The sequence below is a fragment of the Molossus molossus genome, unplaced genomic scaffold (genome assembly GCF_014108415.1).
Source record: "Molossus molossus isolate mMolMol1 unplaced genomic scaffold, mMolMol1.p scaffold_m16_p_1, whole genome shotgun sequence".
Taxonomy (NCBI): Eukaryota; Metazoa; Chordata; class Mammalia; order Chiroptera; family Molossidae; genus Molossus; species Molossus molossus.
Window position 1 is genome coordinate 128,257,599 of NW_023425344.1, and position 20,075 is coordinate 128,277,673.

The window sequence follows — 20,075 nt, forward strand, 5'->3', positions numbered from 1 at the left end:
TGCCCCAGAGCGCAGACCCAGAGCCTCCCTCCGGTGCAGGGCCTCTGGGAGAGACGGACAGAAGGAAGGGGAAAGCACACCCAGGGAGACTTGTTCCTCCCGTCTCCGGTCAGACACTGACTGGGAGCCAGTGCAGGGAGAGAGGCGGGAGGAAGTGGGGGAAAGGCCCCGGGAGGGGAGGGGAAGACAGGCTGGGGGAGGGGTGCAGTTGGTGAAACTCTTCTGCCTGGACTCTTCTCCTTGCTTGCTCTTCTCCTTCACGCAGACACCCCGGACCTCCCCTGGGCTCCAGCTCCTCGGCTCCACTGGGTCCAGAGACAAGCCGGATTTTTTCTCTCTCTCTTTCTTTCTGGAAATTGGCTTGGTGTGTGCTTCCCTCCCTCCCACCTTCCCCCCACCCCCGCCCTTTTTGAGACAAGGCCGGGGCAGTGGCTCCTGGAAGAGAAACAAGTGTGGGAAAAGAGAGAGGAAACCAGAGATAAATGACAGGATGCAGGCGACTTGAGACACAAAAAGAGAAGCGTTGCTCTCGGATCAAGTCATTGCCTCGCTGCTGCTTTCCTTTCTCCAAGACGGGCTGAGGATTTTACAGCTCTGGGCGGAGTTGGAGCGCTTCGGCTTGTTTAGATTTCCCCCTTTTGCTCTATTTTCCCCGCACGTCCTCGTTCTCCCGAACCTGCCTGGGGAGCCGACGAAGGGAGAATGAAGAGGGGGCTGCTGCTCCTCGGCGCTGCGCTCACCCTCGCCCTCGCCCCGGCCTGCGCTGTTCGCATCGGTAAGTGACAGGCGGAGGCGCGCGTGACAACGTCCGCGGGTGCTCTTAGGCTCCTGATCCCGCCAGGCTCCGCTTCCCGCCCAGCTACGATTCACGCAGCGTTGCCGGCATGAACCGGGAATATCCGCCTTCTCAGCGAAGGAAACTTCTATCCAGGCGGAGAATTAAATAAATCAGATCAGTAGGTTTGGGGCAGGAAGATTTTAAGTCCTCTGGCTCCCTCCTGAAGTTTGTGGTTTGTGGGGGTTTTCCTATCTCTGCTACAAGGCAGCTCTGCCTACCTTCCCAGATCAGCACACCAATTACCTTATTAATGTTTCCTCCCAAAGGCAATTAGATGAGACACCCTTTCAAAAATCTTATGGCTCTTGAAAGTGAATGAAGCTTTACCAGAACTCCCTGGTTCTCTTTCAGCTCTCCTAAACTATTTCCTCAAGTAGGTGCCTACAAGAGATAGCGGTTTGTAGGTTGATGGAACTCCCTCTCCCGCTTTTGTAAATCGTCCCTAATCTGTCTGGAGCATGAATGAAAGTTACATAGTGTCAATACAAAAATCTGATATATACAGTGTAAAGCACCAGGATATCTGAACATCTCTAACCTAGCTGCAGCTTTCACTGAGCTGTGCATCCACTCGCTGTTAAGTAAATGGAAGACTGTACTGCGTTATAAACAGTATCCTGTAGCCTAAATAATGTATGTTAATATGTGGTCTGGTTATAGGCATGTTTCATTTACCCTGTGAAGTTAAGGATATGAAATTATCTTTACACTGAGTCTTCAGCAATTATCATTAACTAATGATCAAATATTTACTTTTGTCTGGCTTAGATTTCAGTAAAAGGTAAAAGTAATTAGAAGAAAAGCCCATCCGCTATTTACTGTGGTATATTGTTTTAATAAGAGACCACAGGTGGAGGGGGTTCGGACAAGGTGGAATTTAAATCATGTCTTTATGATGGAAGTTAATCTCTCTAATATGCTTTTTGGAGGCTTTGTGATTGAAGCTATAAATTTCACCCTCACAGCTACTAAACAGTGTTCTAAAAGATAGGCTTGGAAACAAAACACACACACACACACAATTGTGAACGTGGAGTTCAATTTATTAATGAACCTGAGTTTGTGGCATATTTTTATAATTTGGTAGGGGATAAAATAGCATTCTCCTCCAATTGAAGGAACTCAGATGGTTAGACTTTAGAAATTACAGCTACTCACCCTCCCCATCTCCTGAGATTAAATCAGTAGTGGAGATGTTCACAGGATGAATTTGAAACCTAATGCAAATAGCTTTTAGAATTTATGTTGTGAACTAACACGCATACTATCTCTCTCTCTCTCTCTCTATATATATATATATATATATATAGTGTAAATCTATATAAAAATATATATATTTTTTAGCAGAAATCTGGGGAATGCCAAGAACCCGAGCTTCGGTTGGTGAGCTTGACAAGTTAAAGCCATGCTGCTATGTTTGCAGTGACCACAGCTTCTGTAACTCAGCAGACCTCTTAAAGCCATGTCCACCTCCTCTGAGTCCCAGTGTCTGCTAAATTAATTCATTAACCTTATTTAGGACTAATGGTCCAGAGTCATTAGAAATTGCTCTTTCTTAATCATCTGCTAGAGAAATTGAACAGAGCCAGGGAGTCTAGCAGTCCCATTATCTTATTACACTGTCACTTTCTCAGAAGTCACAGATTAAAGAGCTCTGGTGTGGTACTGAGTCTACCTAAATGTTTTCTGAAGTGACTCTGTCGAGTGACTAGAAGTAGGACTGCTTTATTTCACTCCTCTAACAGGTACCAGACTGCCATGATGCTCATACAGAGCTGGAGGAGACTTAATGACATGGGGTGACTTTCAAGTTTTCTGCATATTTAAAATAATACAACAGCCTGAGTAGAATCACACAACAGAATCCAAGATGATCATTAGCTGAGATTTTGAACCCCAGTTGCAACATCATTTCTTCTTGGCAAACGTTTAGCTTTTAAAAGCCAAGGCGGAGGAAATCAGTGTAAGGCCACTCCTGGTCTAAGAAAAGTCAGAAACATCTAGCAATTGAGAAAAACAATATAATTTATATTGTCTTCTCTTTAATTTATGGGAAATGACTTCTGTAACGCATGTAGCTTTATGCATTTTTTTATGTGCATTTCATCTTTCATTTCCATCTGACCCAGTTTTCCTGTAATAAAATTCTGTAGATTTATAAATTCATGCTGAGAGCAAAGAATGCAATTCTCTTTCCACAGGGAATCTATTAGATGCAATATTAAAATCTATATATACCATTACTGAAAATTTTTGATTGATAGGCTTATATATTTCATTGCTTTCATACCTGTTCCTCTTACATAGTTCATACACTGAATTTTTATTGTTCAAAATTAAGCATCAATAAACGTGGCGGCATTTCAGGTTGAGGCTCACCAGTATGAAATCCATCATAAAAAGTGACAATGAGAATCTATGCTGAACATGAAAGCAGCTCAGAGACTGGTTTATTTGGCTCTTAGTGAATCACTTCAGCATTTGGGTTCTTGTTTGTTTTTTAATGAAGGCTCAAAACAAGTTAGCTCACCTTTCCCAGAATGTGAGAAGGGGGCTTACCATATGTGTTACCGCACAGATCTTAGTGTGGTGGGATTTTTTTCAACATGTAGGTAATTGGAATTAATACTGTGTGGCTATTTATTTTTCTTCTGCCCCATTATTTTGTGGTCTGATCTCTAAGCCTGAGCAACTTTACTTGAAGAAGTGGAGTAGAATTATGTCTGCTTCACCAAATATACTTTGTTCTGTGTTAATCTGGATGGAGCAGAGATAATGCACAATCACTTAGATTTATGGGCAGATAAAACAACAACAGAAAAGATTTGTAGAAGGCAATCCCCGCTGATCAATGACACAGACCAGGCTTATCATCAAAAGCTACACAAGGGTTCCAATAGCATCATTTAGTCACCTTCCACTTAGAACTTGCTACTTAATGCGATTACACTTCTTGGGGAATAATTATGTCTAGCAGAAGCTCCCTGGGGGCCATGTTAACATTCATTGAGGGGATTTAATGTTTTTTAGTGCTAGAAGACCTTCTTCTAGGGACAGAAATTTGTGGGGGATGGAGGTCAAGTCAATTTAGATCTCAGTTCACTTTCGTCTTGGTCCAACCTTCCTGGGATCAAAGATTATTCCTTGGTTGGGGTGATGCTACCAATGCCACCTGAAGGGCCTGCAGGGACCTCTCAGAGTTCCCCACAAGAATGTTTAATAGCTGGTGATTTACATACAAAGCTAGAATACCTAACTGGTTGTCAGGGAAAGATCACTAAAATGTTATTTTCATTACAGATAAATGTGGCGATAGTATAAAAATTGAAAGCCCTGGGTACCTTACATCTCCTGGTTATCCTAATTCTTACTATCCAAGTGTAAAATGTGAATGGCTGATTCAGGCTCCAGACCCATACCAGAGAATTATGATCAACTTCAACCCTCACTTCGATTTGGAGGACCGAGACTGCAAGTAAGTGAGAACGTCAATTTGAACAGGGCACCACAGCACCATCTAGTGGTCATAGATGTCTAAGGGGGAGAGTCTGTGTGTACAATCTGGGATAAAAATGGATAGAGGAGGGATTCCAACCTAGGACAGATCATAAGTCAGTGGTGTGGAAATTAAATTATGTTAAGTGATTTCTGAATTCCTTAAACTAGGAAGATTATATTTAAGTGTGAAATCGCTCATATTGTTTTTCCTGTTAACACTTCTGGTTTTGAAACTCTTTTAAGAAATGTATATACATGTTTCTTACCCTCAACCGGGAAAGGGGGGAAGAACTAGAAACCCAAACTTTAACTTGAGTTTTTTATTAAATATTGCAAGTTACTAACATTTATTGCATGGAAAAACAGCGAGATTGAATATTTTTGTAACAAATCTGTGGCACATTTTATAATTTAAGAACTACGTTTATCTTATTGGTATGACAAAAAAATTGTTATTAAAAACAAAAGGAATATAGGGTAAGAAGGATGAGGGGATTTTTATAGCTGATTAATTATTGCAAGCCTCTTATTAAAAATGTGAAAAATAATTATTAATGCACAATGAATACAGTGGAACTCAAATATGAATCAGTGTTTCATCCATCTGTGTTAGTCTTGCAATCTCCTTCTATTATTAAGTTACTAAGCATTGTTACGTTACTACGCCAAATTTCATTATTCTTATATAGAGAGTCTATATTATACTTCCTCACTTTATACGAACAAACTGGGGTTCAGTTTTCCACAGTGAGGAAGCTATGTGTTGACGTTGCTGGCAGCAGTCCATAAAAATCTGGTTTTGCACTTCACTCTGGACATCCAGCAGGCCACCCGTGTCTGTCTTGTCCACATCGTCCCATTCTGCCCTACTGCTTATGGTACATTCTCCAGACTTAAACCTGAATGTCAATTTTTAATGAAGCTTAGATATATAAATAGTTTTAGCAAAGATAAACAAACTAGTTAAATCTAAATTCTAAAGAGTCTCTTAGGGACTGATAAGTTTCCCAAGTTTTAAAATGGGTCAGTTTATATAATTGTATACACTGAATACAAGTTATTATTTTCATTGGATACCAACATTATTAGGTAGGCACACTCATCATTAAAATTATTCTATCTGCAAATACATAACCCTCTTAAGGAAGAATAAAATAATATAAAAATATTCCCACCTGTAGCAAGTCTTCAGCAACCTGCTGAGTTGGTGGGGTAAACTAGTTTTTCATGGATAGGGTAATGAGTTCATTTGATTAACTAAACATTCTAATGCCTAGAGAATTAGCATACATTCATTTACTGTTGATAAATTTCCAAATAATTATCATACACTACAGACAATAAAATTGTTCCAATTCTAATTTAATCTTTGATCTGTGATTCAGACATGCTCAGGGTATTAAACTGACTTTTTAATCTTGTGTGAAAGTTGTCTTTAATAGAGTGTTACAGTGACTGCTAGGAAACAGGGAGTTCATCATATTGGGGGGCAATATTCTGTATAGTGGTTTTATAATGTCAATCACCCAGGCCACTTAGAAAGTTGTTCTGTATTTTATTTTTGGTTTTTAACAATACTTACACTGCTATAGGAGATATTTTTAAGAAACTCAGATAAAACATACTCAAGAAATTACATTCTCCCAAATAATATACTATTAAATTTTAATAAACTGATGCTCACTAATTCCTGATCTGAAAATAATGACCATGTATATGTGTAACATAATTGTTAAGGAATTCAGAATAGTCAGTGATTATTAGTAGTGGTGTGCTGGTAAATGTTTGACAACTGGATCTTGGGAGAGGTGGGTCAAGTCCTGATATGTAATATTTGCTAATTTCTATAGTATAGACACTCCCTCCATGGCCGATTTTAAACTATCTATGTGATGTCACTATGCACAGACTTGCAAAGAGATGTGTACAATTGGCTATTGTGAGCTGGTGTTAAGCCAGCTCCAGGGCACAACTGGAGTAGATATATTAGAAAAGGAAGCCAACTAAGTGTGTTACTGTATGTAAAGTGCTTACAGCAGTGTCTGGCACACAGTAAGCCTTAAATGATTATTTGGCATACTACAGCGTGAGGTAGGTAGGGTGGGATTTTAGTTAGTTTTTTGTTTTGTTTTGTTTTTTTAAGATAAGAAGAAAATGGATAATTGTATTTTCCAGGAAGAGATGATTGTAGTGATGTTAGCAATGTATTCAAGAAAGTGACATTGCCAAGAATATTGTTTCTGTAATTATGGTGGTGAGTTTTGTTGTTGTTGTTTTTGTTTTTTAATGTTAGAGTAAGGTGGTTACTTAATTATAGTAACTGAAGGTTTGTTCTCTGTGAGGTGCCATCTCCTGGCCAGCGTTAAAAGTCATATTTTTAGCCTGATGAAGTCAATGAACATTATGGCCTGGAAAGCATCTTTGTGCCATGTTTTGAAGTGTTGTTATCTGATCATTTTATCAAGGAAAATTCCAAAAATGATATTGGAAGACCAACTAAAGTCATTGTAGTTACTATCTTTACAGGTTGGTCCACATGATTCCTGGTTATTGTTGAAGGTTGTAGTTGAAATTCTACAAATGTGGCACAATTCTCACGTGCTTTTGAAAAGGCTGTGAGAAGAATCGACAGCTTTGAATTTTACAAGGGGTTAGAATTTCCTACTAAAAAGTGGAGGCCACCAAAAACTCTTGGAACAACAGATTTATAGACTTCAGAAGTTTATGTTAGATGCACAAAAACCTAGTTTCTTGAGTCCTGTTGTTTTTTGTTGTTTGTTTGGTTTTAAATTTATATTAGGCTACTTCCAAAATTGTATTTGATATGAAACAAACCTAGTTATAATAAACCACATTCAGAGAGTTTTTAGTTATTATTCCTGTTAAGAGAAAACTGTTGTTTTGAGATATTTAATATCTTTCCCTTTCTCTGCTATACGATATCCACTTGTACCAATGTCATAGGTTACTTACTGTACTGGATAATAAGATAGTGGGTATGAGAGCCCTTTGAAAACTTCAGAGCTCCCCTGAAAAGAAGTTATCATTTTTATGGTATCTTTAACAACTTGGTGATTATTAGAACATTTGGAAATATAAAATTAGGCATATGTCAAACTGAATATATTGACCCAGTAATGGGGTGATCCACATATAATACATCCTGTATTTCTCTCGATACTGTATTTGTATAGTCAACTTTCACCACGAAAGAAACTGATTCCTGAGCACATTTGCTTATTGAGAAACATCCTTGAGAGCCAAGTAAACAATTATTTTAATGTAAAATATAAGAGTTGATAAGTAATAAAATAGATTAGCTATGGTAGAGCAAGTTTTATTTAAATTCTATTGTGTTATTTATAATTAAATAAAAAACGATTTCATAATCTTAACAATATAATTTATGATTTATTTATTACTAATTTTTATGTGAATAACACCAAGACTGACCCAATGCATAAGTAAACTATGGACCTAATCTTACAAAAAGTGTTTACAGTGCATATCAGGGCGGGGTGGGGACTGTTTCCTTGGGGAAAATGAAAGTACAAGCTATACCTAATAGTTTTAAAATGCAGCAGCCTATGTTTATGCCACTACTGAATCAGTTTTCATTATAAATAAGCAGTAAAAAACAATATCATAACTCCCTGAATTCCTTTATTGAACGAGAGGTATTGATCAGTCATTCAGCACAGCAGTGAGTAGAACACGTCTGCAGGACTGACATGTGCTGGGATTCCTAGCTAGATAGACTGCTTGACTTTACTGTTACGTTGAAGTAACAGAGGGGGTTAGAGAATGCTCAGGGAGTAGAAGGTGCTAAGGAAAGGGAAGGAATGGTGACTTCTCTTTTTTGCCCTGGCAGCATCCTCCATGCTCGTGAAGTGTGGTGAGGCAGACATCTTGAATCTCATAAAACTTTATATCTGCATAATAAACAAGAATGTCATTGACACAGTAGTTAGAATTTATGAAACTTTTCCAGTTTCCCAGCAAGGCAACCTATCAGCATGATAATTTATAATGGTTTATGACAAATATTGCTGAGTAAAGAGGTGTGTGGTTACATTCAGATCAGATGTCGTCATCTGGGAGCAATAAAAATTTTACAGACATTGAGTTAAAAACATTAAGAAAATTAATGTGAAGCTCCAGAAAGAAAGCCTAAAAAGGGGACAGTGTAGGGAAAAGCCCAGTATGGTCTTCTTACTGACAAGTTCCTGACCTTAGTGGCTCATTGTCACTGCTGTAGGATTTTCACCAAAACACAGGCTAACATGCATAGATGCTTTTCTTTCTAGCAGTTAAATCTCTTCTTTGTGTAACCAATAATAGACATCTTTTTTTACAACAATGCAATCAAAGGAAGATTTCACTCTCGTAACTTCATATGAAGTTTAATTACAATAAAATTATAATGAAATAGATTAACTTCAAGTTTGGAAATTTGTTAAACCACGATCTGTTTCCTTAATGATACTTTTTAAATTGCCTAAATTATTACAAATTTTGAAACACTACTCATTTTATTTATTTTAATAGAATGTAAACTCATTGAATAAAAATTAATCTGCCCTTTGTTTTCTGAATCTGATTATTTTTACAAATTTAATTATAGAATGGCCATCTTAGCTGTTTATTGGCAATTTGTGGAATAAGGTTCTGTTTTTGGTTTCCCTAAGTAATATTTTCTGTTTTGGCTTTACTAACTGTTCAGCATGTAATTTTATAGTAGTTTTGGTTTTGAAAAGATTCATTAAAATATTATTTATTTTGATTAGTGAGTTCTTTGGCTTTTTGTATCCAAGGCAAGTAGCTCACCCTAGTCCCAGTCTTGTGTTTTGGAGTGTACTTAGACCAAAACAAACAAAGTCGTCGTTGTATGGAAAACAGTGGCTATTTCATGCTATAATACTCCTTCATTTTTCTATGTGTAATGTAGTAGTATATGTACTTTTAATTAAAGTATAATCTATATCTAGAAAGATACACAAAGTAAGTGTAAAGTCTGATAAAATTTCCTGTGTGACACTATCCATATAAGCAATGCAGAATAAAATCCTGCTTCCTTGAAAGAAGCCCCTATGCTCACTTCTAGTCACTAGCCTTTGGCCTCAGGGCAACTGTGCTCCTGACTTGTGTGATTCCTTTTTTATAAATTTTAAAATCAAGCAAAACTATACTATAGTCTTAGAAGTCTATATGTACTCTTCTTTCACTATAGTAAAATTCTTTGGAATTTAGATAGAAAAATGTGTATTGTTCCCTATTTAATAAAACAAAAAAACAGCCCTGGCCGGTTGGCTCAGCGGTTAGAGCGTCCGCCTGCGGTCCCGAGAGACCCGGGTTCGGTTCCCGCTAAGGGCCTGTACCTCGGTTGCAGTTTGTCCCCGGCCCTGGTTGGTCGTGCGGGTGGCGGCCACTCGATGTGTCCCTTTCACATCGATGTTTCTCTCTCTCTTCCTCTCTCCCCCTCCCACTCTACATGAACAAAAAATAGAAAAATGTCCTCAGGTGAGGATAAAAAAACAAAAACAAAACAAAACAGAATCTTACTGAAGCATTTTCTATTTTTTTTCAATAACTACTGTAGGAATATTTGTATTTTTTGCGTATAGTATGGTTTGTAAAATAAAAACAAAATTTTCAGTTTAGACCCTGCTTTATGTACAAGGCAAATTCTGAAAAATCTTTGCTTTATTTTTTCTCATCTTTTTATTGCTGGTTTTTATCTCAGGTAACTTCCTGATATGGGCAAGTTGAGGGGCACCGCCCCCACCTAGCTCAATTCAGTTATAAAGTTATTGAGTGGGTAAGAATGAACCCTTCTCAGAACAACTGCTGACCCATGTTGATACCACCTGCAGCATCCTTAGTTATATTCCGGCAAATAATTATCTAATTTCTTTCTTTTGATTTTTTCCCCATTAGCACTGCTTTTGTTTGAACAGAACTGCATGTGTTTAATAAAATTAATTTTCTTTATTATTTTTTACTGTAAGCAATCACATTTGATCATAATAAATTTTGCCTATTGCAAGGTTGTTTGTGTGTTCAGCATTCTTATAATTCAAGAATAGCAACCTGTAAGAAAAGCTAAAAGGAAGGTTGGTTGAAACCTTATCAGATTGAATCAACACATACATGGCATTTCCAGGTTTCACTTCGGGGAGTAAGCACTTAAAAATTGATCCAAGTGAGACATATGCCTTCAGCAGGCATGCATGTTCTCAGCTCCTTTCTTTCCAGCATAAAATGTGATACTTGTGTGCATGCTAACATACTTTGGCAGAGGCACACATGAGCACATATGTGCATGTGTGTGCACTTGTAAAGGAGGCTACCAAATAAACTTAACTAATTGTCATTGTGGTATTCATCAAGGCTGATCATTAAGCCTGAATAAGAACGAGAGATAAGATTAGTGTTTAGATCGGGTTCCAAATGCCTCATAATTGGTTGTTTGTAATCAATCCTGATTGTAGGAGTCAGAGACTTGGCAGAACATAGCACCTCAAAAGAAGATTTTTGAACTGATTGATTGAACTGTGTCTAGGTCAGTCAGGGATGACATGAGGTCAGTATAACTCTCAGGCTAGCTGTGAAGCATGCCAAACACATGCTGACTCATGGTTGACATCATTTAATCTTTGCAGAGAGCCTAGAAAGTGAACTGCATTCTTCTGCTAAATTCTGCGGAAGAGCAGAGAGAAAAAAACCTTTTGACTTCTGTCCATTCAATTGTTTCATAGTGTGGTTTTTCTCCTCATCAAGCTCAGGTCTATAGTGCACACATATCTTATATTTTTCTTGGCTAACATGTTTTATGTCCTTTAACTTAAATAATTAATGGAAAGTTTAGAAAGGAATGATCACAGCTGGTTCTGTCAGGTCCTCACTGTTGGAACCACGTCGCTGGCTAAGCACTGTGTACATGGGCTTACATACTCTATCATCTCCATCCCACAGATGACAACACTGAGACTTAGTAAAGGTCAGTTCACTGAGCCCAAATGCTCAGCTGCTGCACCAAATATCTTTCCACTTTCACAACTGAAGGGGCCGAGGATATGTCTTTTGAATGAGAAAATTCTTATGAAATGTTGTCAACTAATTTTTTTTTATTCAAGCAGCCATTTTCTTCTATCAAATATCTCACACAAAAGTTTAAATATACAACAACGAATTCTGAGTAATGACTTAATTTTTAAATGCTCAATTCAGATTAAGTTCTGATAAAAACTGCATGGAAACTTCCAAAAAATAGGTGATTTCCACTTGGTCAAAATTTGCCTTAATTTAGGAATGACATCCTAGGGGAAAATATCTGAATTCTGGTCTCTTTAGTCAATGGAATTTGAAAGCACAAAGCACATATAAATTCAGTATTTATTTGGAGCCTGATGACCAGGCAGCATAAGGGCTCGATTTATACAATTCAAGGGACATATGAGATCCCAGCTGCACCCCGTGCTTCCTCATGGACTGGGAAGTATTCTCTTCCAGGCACTGCTCATTTACTTAATTAATCTTAGGCAAACAGCCCCAAAGTTTCACTCTTTCCAAGGTCACCTTTTTGGAACATTTTGATACTTGTATTTGCCACTGATGACTTAGTAAGCAAGGGTTAAAGAGAAAATGTTTGCTTAGGCACTGGTTTCCTGTGAGAAACAGAAGAGTGTCTTTTGAAAAGAAACAGATTCCTCAGAATATTTTGTTTTTATCTGGTCAGATTCTTGTATAATCAGTCAGCCAGGTTGGAGGTGATGGCTTGTTGCTTCTGTGATGTCTGGCATGTCACAGAGAGACTGGCCAGTCTGGGATGAAATAGGATTTAAATGTCTCCTTTTCCAAGTTCTGAAATTTCTCAAGAATAGGCAGAAATGGCAAAGACCAGTCAGAATAGTCACAATTCCAACTCTTTGTATGACTTTCCAACCAATGGATGCTACTAGTAGGGCAGTTACTGTGTGAGATATAAGCTATCAATGAAATGGCATGGGAAAAGGTCAGATGCGGTCCAAATCTTAGTCCTAGATAGATGACTTGAACAAAATTAAAAACACAAAATTCCCAAATTAAAGAAAATGAAAGACACAAAGCTCCACATACTTGGTAGCACAGGTTGATTTTTGTCTTATTTGAGATTATGTTATTTTTTAGATGTAGTGACACCTGGCTCAATTAGACCACTTTTTGTCTTTTAATCTTGAGTCATACTTATCTGTTCATGCTTAATAACTTGAGAAAGTGGACATTTATTTGTTAACAAATTTGGATATAGAAAAGATGACTAAATTTTAATTTCTGGGTCAATCCATCATTTCAAAAAAGAGGGAGCCAATAAGAACCAGTCTTCATTAATTTGACAGTCTGACTTTCTTTGCACCTCTGCTCTAACACCTGTGTGTTTGGGTTCTTCCTTCTCACCTACAGTAAGAGTTTGTCTCTGTTGAGTGGCAAACTCTATGAAGGCAGAAACACATCTTACGTATTTCTACCATCCAAATTCAGCATAATGCTTTTCACATAATAGGCACTGTTTTAACTGAACTACACAGCTGACGGCTTTTTTGAAATTGAAATCTGATGATGAAGAATAGAGGGGAAAAACAATGTTTCCCTGAGTAGGGCCTGTGGTTCACAGTCAGCAACCTGGAGAATGTACACGAAATTGTGTGAAGGGACAGTGAATGGGGCAATTTAGATAACTACTCAAGTGTGTGGTCAGTCTGCAAGTCCTTTCAGAAAGGACTTCTGACAGCCAGACTATGGACATTCCCCAGTCCCCACCCCCCTGGTCAGAGGCATTAGAACTGGAATTTTGGAGCCTCTGATTCTCAGGAGCAAGGCAAGGACCACACATGGCTGAGAGTGACAGAGCAGCGGGACCAGGCTCGGGCACAGAACCACCTGCCCTCCCTCTACTGTGTATGTTTGGAACAAATTTTAGCCTGGGCTTTATTGGAACAAAAATATCACCCAAACTGCCCTAGCAGCTTCTTCACTTTACAAGGAGTAGCACATAGTTTTAATGTTCAATGAAGTTGTTGACACTAGATGAAGGAAAGGGTGTGTATTTTTTTTTTTTTAACACTAATTAGAATTTCTCTCTTTTTTTTTTTTCCTAATGGCAAAGGTTGCATTTTCCTATCTTTTATTACAGTGCCAATTTATTTATCCCTGGCTGGGGACACCACTGAGTAAGTGTTAAGATATATCAGTTTAGTCCTTTAAGACATATCCCCATTTCCCTCTTTAGCTCTTCTGGCATCATACCTGATGTGTGTGTGAGTTCATTAACGCAGGCTGGGGATTTCTGATTGTCAGGGGACTGTGTTAGTAGCTCCCTGTGAAAAAGTGTTCTGGTGAGAATTAGGAACTTGGGTTATAATTGCATTTCTACCATTCATCCCCATCTGTGAGACAGGACACAGGCCGTATGGGCTGGGTTGCAGTCTATAAATGGCTTGATTATGGCACCATTAATACCATGGTTTTGACAATGTTAACCAGTGCATTTTAGAAAGATGTAACAACGTAAGGGTCTGATGGAGGAACATGACCTAGACAAAGCTTTAATTCATCTTTTCCCCTTCTCTTTCTTAAGAAAAAAAATGGTTTCCTTCCTCTACCTATCTCAATAACATAATGCTGATCAGATAATGTAGGTGGAAGCATCTTATGAATACAAAAGCAACATGTTAAATAAAGTCTAGGTATTACTATAACAGGAAGTGCATCCGCAGGTTTTGTTCCTTAAAATAAGTTCAGATGGTAAACAACAATGTCTGCATCCTTAGAGGAGGCACTGATAAATATTTCAAAAGCACTGTACATATCCACAACAGAGATGGTATCTAATCTCAGCATGTATTCAGCCCACCAGACTGTCTAAATGGTTTATAGTAAGTTGCCTGGCTAAATGTGTTATAATTGCAGTCTTGTAAAAAGCTATATGATGGAGCTCCTGGAAAATCTCATGGAAGATGCTATCTCAGTGTCACAAACTTGATAATAGCATTGATGGCTTAAAACAATCATTATTTTCCCAAGTGTGCCTGAGGACTTATAAGCATGTTCAGTACAATCAAACCTTAAACCAACCTGTACTTTATTTAAGGCAGAAACCAATATCATGGTGGTTATTATAGCAAAGATATCAGTCCTTCCCAATTATTTAAACCAAATAATGCCATTATATTAATGTTCAAGAGAGAGGAAACTAAATGGATTTTGTAGTATAAATTTGTAGAGAAAAGCAGCTGAAAAAACAATTGTTTTTAAATCCATGTTCTATCCCAATCTCATCCCTTTCCCTCTGTCTCTAGTTGCCCTGGGTCTTTTAACCTTTCTGTCTCCTTCCCTCATTTCTGGTTGTGGCAAATTTCCCACTGGTGAGGGGGATTCTCGGTGGCTGCAATGAAAAGCTTGTCCACAGGAAGGCCCTCAAGGACAGTGTCAGAGAAGAGATTACCCTTTTAATCCCTTCTCCCCACCTCACCCTTAAGAATGGTATGATTCAGTTATATCTGCAGCATCTCAAAGTGCTCACAGCTCTATTTTTATTGAAATGTCTACAGGTGTGTGGCTGGGAGCTCCTGAAGTAGGGGTTTGTTTTTTCCTCTTGTGGGAGCATTGTGGACCTCTAGAGGTCAAATAGACCCTGTAGTACTTTCCCACTCATAAGTAAAAAAATCTTTCTTGCATTACACTTCAGAAAATTTTCATCTCTCTCTTTCTCTTTTCTATTACTGTCAGGGGTATTGGACATGGTGTCTACTCTCCAGATCTTTTTCACTAACTCTTTTCAGCACAATTTATGCCCCGTCCAGTTGACTGAAACTGCTTGCCAATGTTATACTCCAACCACCCTTCTAAGACCCCCAAACCTTTTCTCGGCCTTAACTTCAACCTTTGTACAAATCATACACAATGGGCTACTCTCCACACATTTCCTGCATCTGATGACCTTGCGCCATCTTGATATCCTCTCCACGTCTCTTTTTTGGCTAGTTTCTCTTGCCCTCCAACACCAAAATACAGGCATTTGCAAGGTTTTGCCTTTGCCCTAAGAGTCTTCTCCCTGAATTACCTTTTCGATTTTAGCCATTTAGATCAGATAATACCCAGAATTCTGTCTAGCCCCAGATTTGACCCAAGCATTGAACTCAAACTTCTAAATTCTTTCTGGATGATGTTGATTGCCACGAATGAAAAATCAAACTGTGTTCCTCCCCTTAAAATGACTTCTGCATTTATTCTTTCTAGTGTTCATTGCTTCCTTTCCTATTTATTCAAACTTGAAACTCTGGATCATCTGATTCCTTTTTGTCCCCCAGATATAGTCGGTTTAAAGGCCTCTAAATTATATATTTGTAATGTCTCTCACATCTATCTTTCTTTTTTGTTATTTCTACTGCGACCACCCAAATTCTGACACTGTAACCTATCCTTGGTGCAGTTGCATTAACCCCCTCATTTCTCCTCTCTGCTTAGAAATACTGAGAATTTCCCAATTTCTCCTTGCTTCTTCCTGTGCTTCTCAGCTTTCCACCATGTAACTCCCACCTGTTTCTCTGGTATATCCTCTGGGGTTCCCCTACATATTCTATAAAATTTCTCACCTTGTAGTTTTTCAGACTCACCCCTGCTCTCTTACTTCATGCTTAGTTGCAGGGTGTTTCCTTCAGATACTTGTGTCTCCCTGTCAAAACATTGCACATCATCCTTGTTTTTTCTAAAGTTATGCTTCCTTCCTAAAGCCATTCCTGATAACGAACTACTAATCAAATGTGGCCTCCTGCTCTCTGTCTTCTGACATCCCCAAAAACTGTTTATGCATCATTTATGCTCTTTATAATATTCTACACTATGTTGTAATCATTGGTATTCTGCTACTACTCACCCAACTAGTTCCTCAAGTTCTTAAAAGCAGAGACTGGTATTGTTTTCTACCGCTTGCAGAGCCTATCATAGTGCTTTGCCCAAAGTAGGTATTTAATTAATATTTGCTGAATTAAACTGAGCCACTGATATTTAAAAAATCTTCTCCAGTGTGTTAATCTAGCATACACGTACTAAGCCAACTTTTTAGGAAAAGCTCTTACTTAATCAGACTATAATAATGTACACTTAAAATTCTCATTTACATGGTAAACCTTTGTTTTTCCTGGGTAGTAGAGTCAAACTTACATATTGTTCCTCTGAAATCTTCTCTTTGTAAAAGCCTAGATTTCTACATGGGGTAGTTTCAACTAAATCTCAAAAAGTATGCAGAGGTAGTACTTGACGGAAAGCTTCGCGTTCTGTTTCACAGTTCTCTTCATAGTCCGTGTTGGAGTTACAGGCACACAATGTACTAACATTGTGCACGTATGTCCTGACTGTTGAGTATTTTCTGATATCCCCACAACTCTTGAGACTTTGTGTCACAACTCTGTAAACTTTCCCTATTGTATATTCATGTCTGGGCTTACATCCAAACCACCTTTAAATAAATTTAACAGAAGTAATTTAGAGTCTTTTTCCGTTCCAGCTGGCAACCCCAATAAATGCACATGTGAACGTCCCAGCGGAAGGTCGATGAAGCAAACTTCTACGTTAGAGAGTTAACACGGGGTGTAGCTCTGAAGAAGGGTGTAAATATGTGAGTCCGTATTTCCCGATAAATACCAGGCCCTGTGTCTTGGTGCAGCCACATTAAGACACTACCCTGGAGAGGTGCTCGATGAGCCAGCCCAGGTCACTGTGGTGAGGTGTTTTCTGAAATGGACAATCAGCGGCTTCAGCTGCTCCTGCGGCTCCTGCCATTGTCACCATAGCAATGTTTCCTAAGGATGTCTTAAAGCTGTGTGTCACAAGGGCTAGTGCCAACCCAAGAGGAGGAGACAAAGAAGTAGCAGGTGCACGGCTACCCCGAGATTTTATACTTCTTGGCCCCCGGTGTCACTCACTTATACCAAGTTGTCTGAGATGTTTCTAAGTGTTTCTGTTAGCTCTCTATCCTAGAATCCCATAGCATTCCCTCATTTTCACATCTCTCTAATTTGTCTGCCACGAGAGAACACAGTAACTTGCATGATCATCTCTTGTGTTTCTGGTGGGTAAAAGCCTTGCTCGGCCTAGGCAGACATGCTCCCAATCATGCCCCGAATTACTCTACTGTGTGCCAAGCCTGTGTTGACCACAGACCCCTCAGGAGACCTGCCTTCACAGGGGGTGCCTCTAGGAAGGTCCTGAGTTCTAGAAGAGACTCGGCCTCTAAGTAGCTATGGGCTCCAGTGCTTCATCTCTCTGGGCCTTCATTTCCTCATCTGTGAAATGAGAGGAGCAGGCTCTGTGCTTTAAATCCCTTTGCCTCTAATATAACAGGATTCTGTTTGTGCAGGGGAGTCCTGTTGCCATAAGAGCAAATTCCAAAGATACCTTTTCTGATCACTTGTCCTCGCCCTGATCCAGGGCCTTTCTCTGGCTTTTGACAAGACGACCACCCGGCCCTGTTTTCTTTCTTCTTTCCTAGATCTGCTCTCCTCCAGCTTAGCCCGACCCTCCTTGCCTTTTGTAACACAGCCCTTTTCTCTTTCCCTACTCCATTTTTTTTCCAAGACACATATTTTATGTCAGTTTATATTATATGACATTTTAGATTCTATTTTGGCAACATTAATTCCAATAAATTATTCACTTTTTGTCTAGACCTTAAGCGTACCCATTGACGCGTATGTTTTATCTAATTGGTAGTTTAGAAGAATTGGAAATGTGGTCCTCAGAAACACTTCATTGTTCTGCTGTTGTTGACTATAATACTTGCAGTAAGTGGAAATTCTGTGTAGGGATGACTTGTTTGTTCCTGAAACCACATGAGCCACAAGCCAAGTTCAAGGTGTAATTTGATGGCAGTTTATAACCTGCATCTTAACCTAAACTTAGATTTGATCACTAACACAGAGGTAGCTTTTACTTTATCTCTTTGTTCAACATAGATTGTTAAAATTAGACTGGAAAGAATACAAAGGAATGACAACGATTTTGTTAATAAATCCCACTCTTGATGTCTCGAAGGCTGCGCAAGCTATATAATAAGCTATGTATCTATTCGTAAAACAATCTCGAATTAAGGAGCTTATGCAGATGCCATTGTAAAAATAATTTTCGGAAATTGTGGTCTATCAACAGGAGATAAGATGGCACTTTGTTGTCGCCTGCTGAGGCCCATTATGAGTATTCTATTTCAGAAGCAAATCACACTGTAAATACAATGTTGAGATTCATTTATTCCCACAATAGTATTTTTACAAAGGTACAATTTCATAATTTGACTTAGCATTGATAGCATGTCATCATTTCTAAGCTCTTTATAACCACTAGTTAATTCACACATCCTTGGGAAAATGTTTATTTGTACCAGACACATTTTAAAATGAAATGACCAAAAATGTGTAACGATAAAGCAACTTGCCAAAGGCTAACCAGGGACAGAGATGTGATTAACACTTGCTATTCATCTATGCATGTCCTTTCCTTCATGTATCTGACTAGAGACTTCTGAACACTTTGAACATATGTGTGTTACCAGTAAAGATTAAAGAGCTTTATTAATGATTATATTATAAGCAGGCAATTTGGTTTCAAAAATAAATATAAGTCACTCAAGAGTCAAATATAAATCATTCACGTGAAGTGAATGATTGTATTAATTGTATTTTTCTCCTGTTTGGTCCTCCTGAGCCATATTTTTGTTAAAGCAAATGATCAATGGGTGGACTAATACATAAAGTTATTTAGCTGATTCCCAGCATTAATGGAGACATGGCTAGTATTTCTAACGACAATAATAGAACTAGAACCTGTTCTGGCTGGTGTGGCTCAGTGAATTGAGTGTCCTCCCGTGGACTGAGAGATCCCCGTTTCATTCCCAGTCAGGGCACATGCCCAGGTTTCAGGCTCCATCCCCAGTAGGGGGCGTGCAGGAGGCAGCCACTTCATGTTTTTCTCTCACACCGATGTTTCTATCTCTCTCTCCATCCCTTTCTCTCTAAAAAGTCAATAAAAACATATTTTAAAAAAAGAGAGAGAGAATGTGAACTGTTAATCCCAATTATTGTCATTACATCTTTCCTAGGATTGACCATGAGGTTTAAACTATTCATATTTGTTTATCAATGTTGTTTTAGGGTTTGGTTTATAAATTATACACCAAAGGGGTCGCTACCCCTTTGGGGGTTGAACAACCCTTTCACAAGGGTCACCTAAGACATAAGTGTAGGAAAATTATAGTTATGAAGTAGCAACAAAAATAATTTTATGGTTGGGGGGTCACCACAACACAAGGAAGGGTTGCGGCATTAAGAAGGTTGAGAACCACTGGTTTGTATATTGATTATACAGGCCCTGAGATTGATGATGGTTATAAGTTCACTGTTAAACATTCATTTCAACATGTACTTAGAAAAAATATACATGGTAATAAATTCAGAACTCACGACTTGGAAGTTGGAGTAAATTCAGGCACTTTTCCAAAACATTGTTTATTTTTCACTCATTCGTTTGTTAATTTATTCATTCAACAAGTACTTATTGACTACCCAGAATGTGCCCATCACTGTTTAGTGATAAGCAATAAACAAAATAGACATTTCCTGCCCTCTTGGTACTTATATTACCTTCACCTGCAGGTTCCAAGGCAGGCCCCTTTCTTCAGACAAGGTGCATATAAAACTAGTCTGGCTGA

At 38.5% G+C, this 20,075-nt stretch overlaps 1 protein-coding gene across 4 annotated transcripts in view; it reads left to right on the forward strand.

Annotated features, from left to right (window-relative positions):
- The first annotated feature begins 204 nt into the window (after window positions 1–204).
- NRP1 (neuropilin 1) overlaps window positions 205–20,075 on the forward strand; it is a 156,687-nt gene continuing 136,816 nt past the window's right edge. For 2 of the 4 annotated variants that reach the window (XM_036247219.1, XM_036247234.1), the window contains exons 1-2: window positions 270–775; window positions 4,139–4,313. In XM_036247219.1, coding sequence (XP_036103112.1) covers window positions 703–775; window positions 4,139–4,313 — 248 coding nt within the window. In that variant the 5' untranslated portion in view covers window positions 270–702. Of the gene's footprint in view, window positions 776–4,138; window positions 4,314–20,075 lie in introns of all 4 variants that reach the window. The other 2 variants (XM_036247225.1, XM_036247242.1) reach the window with 2 other exon arrangements.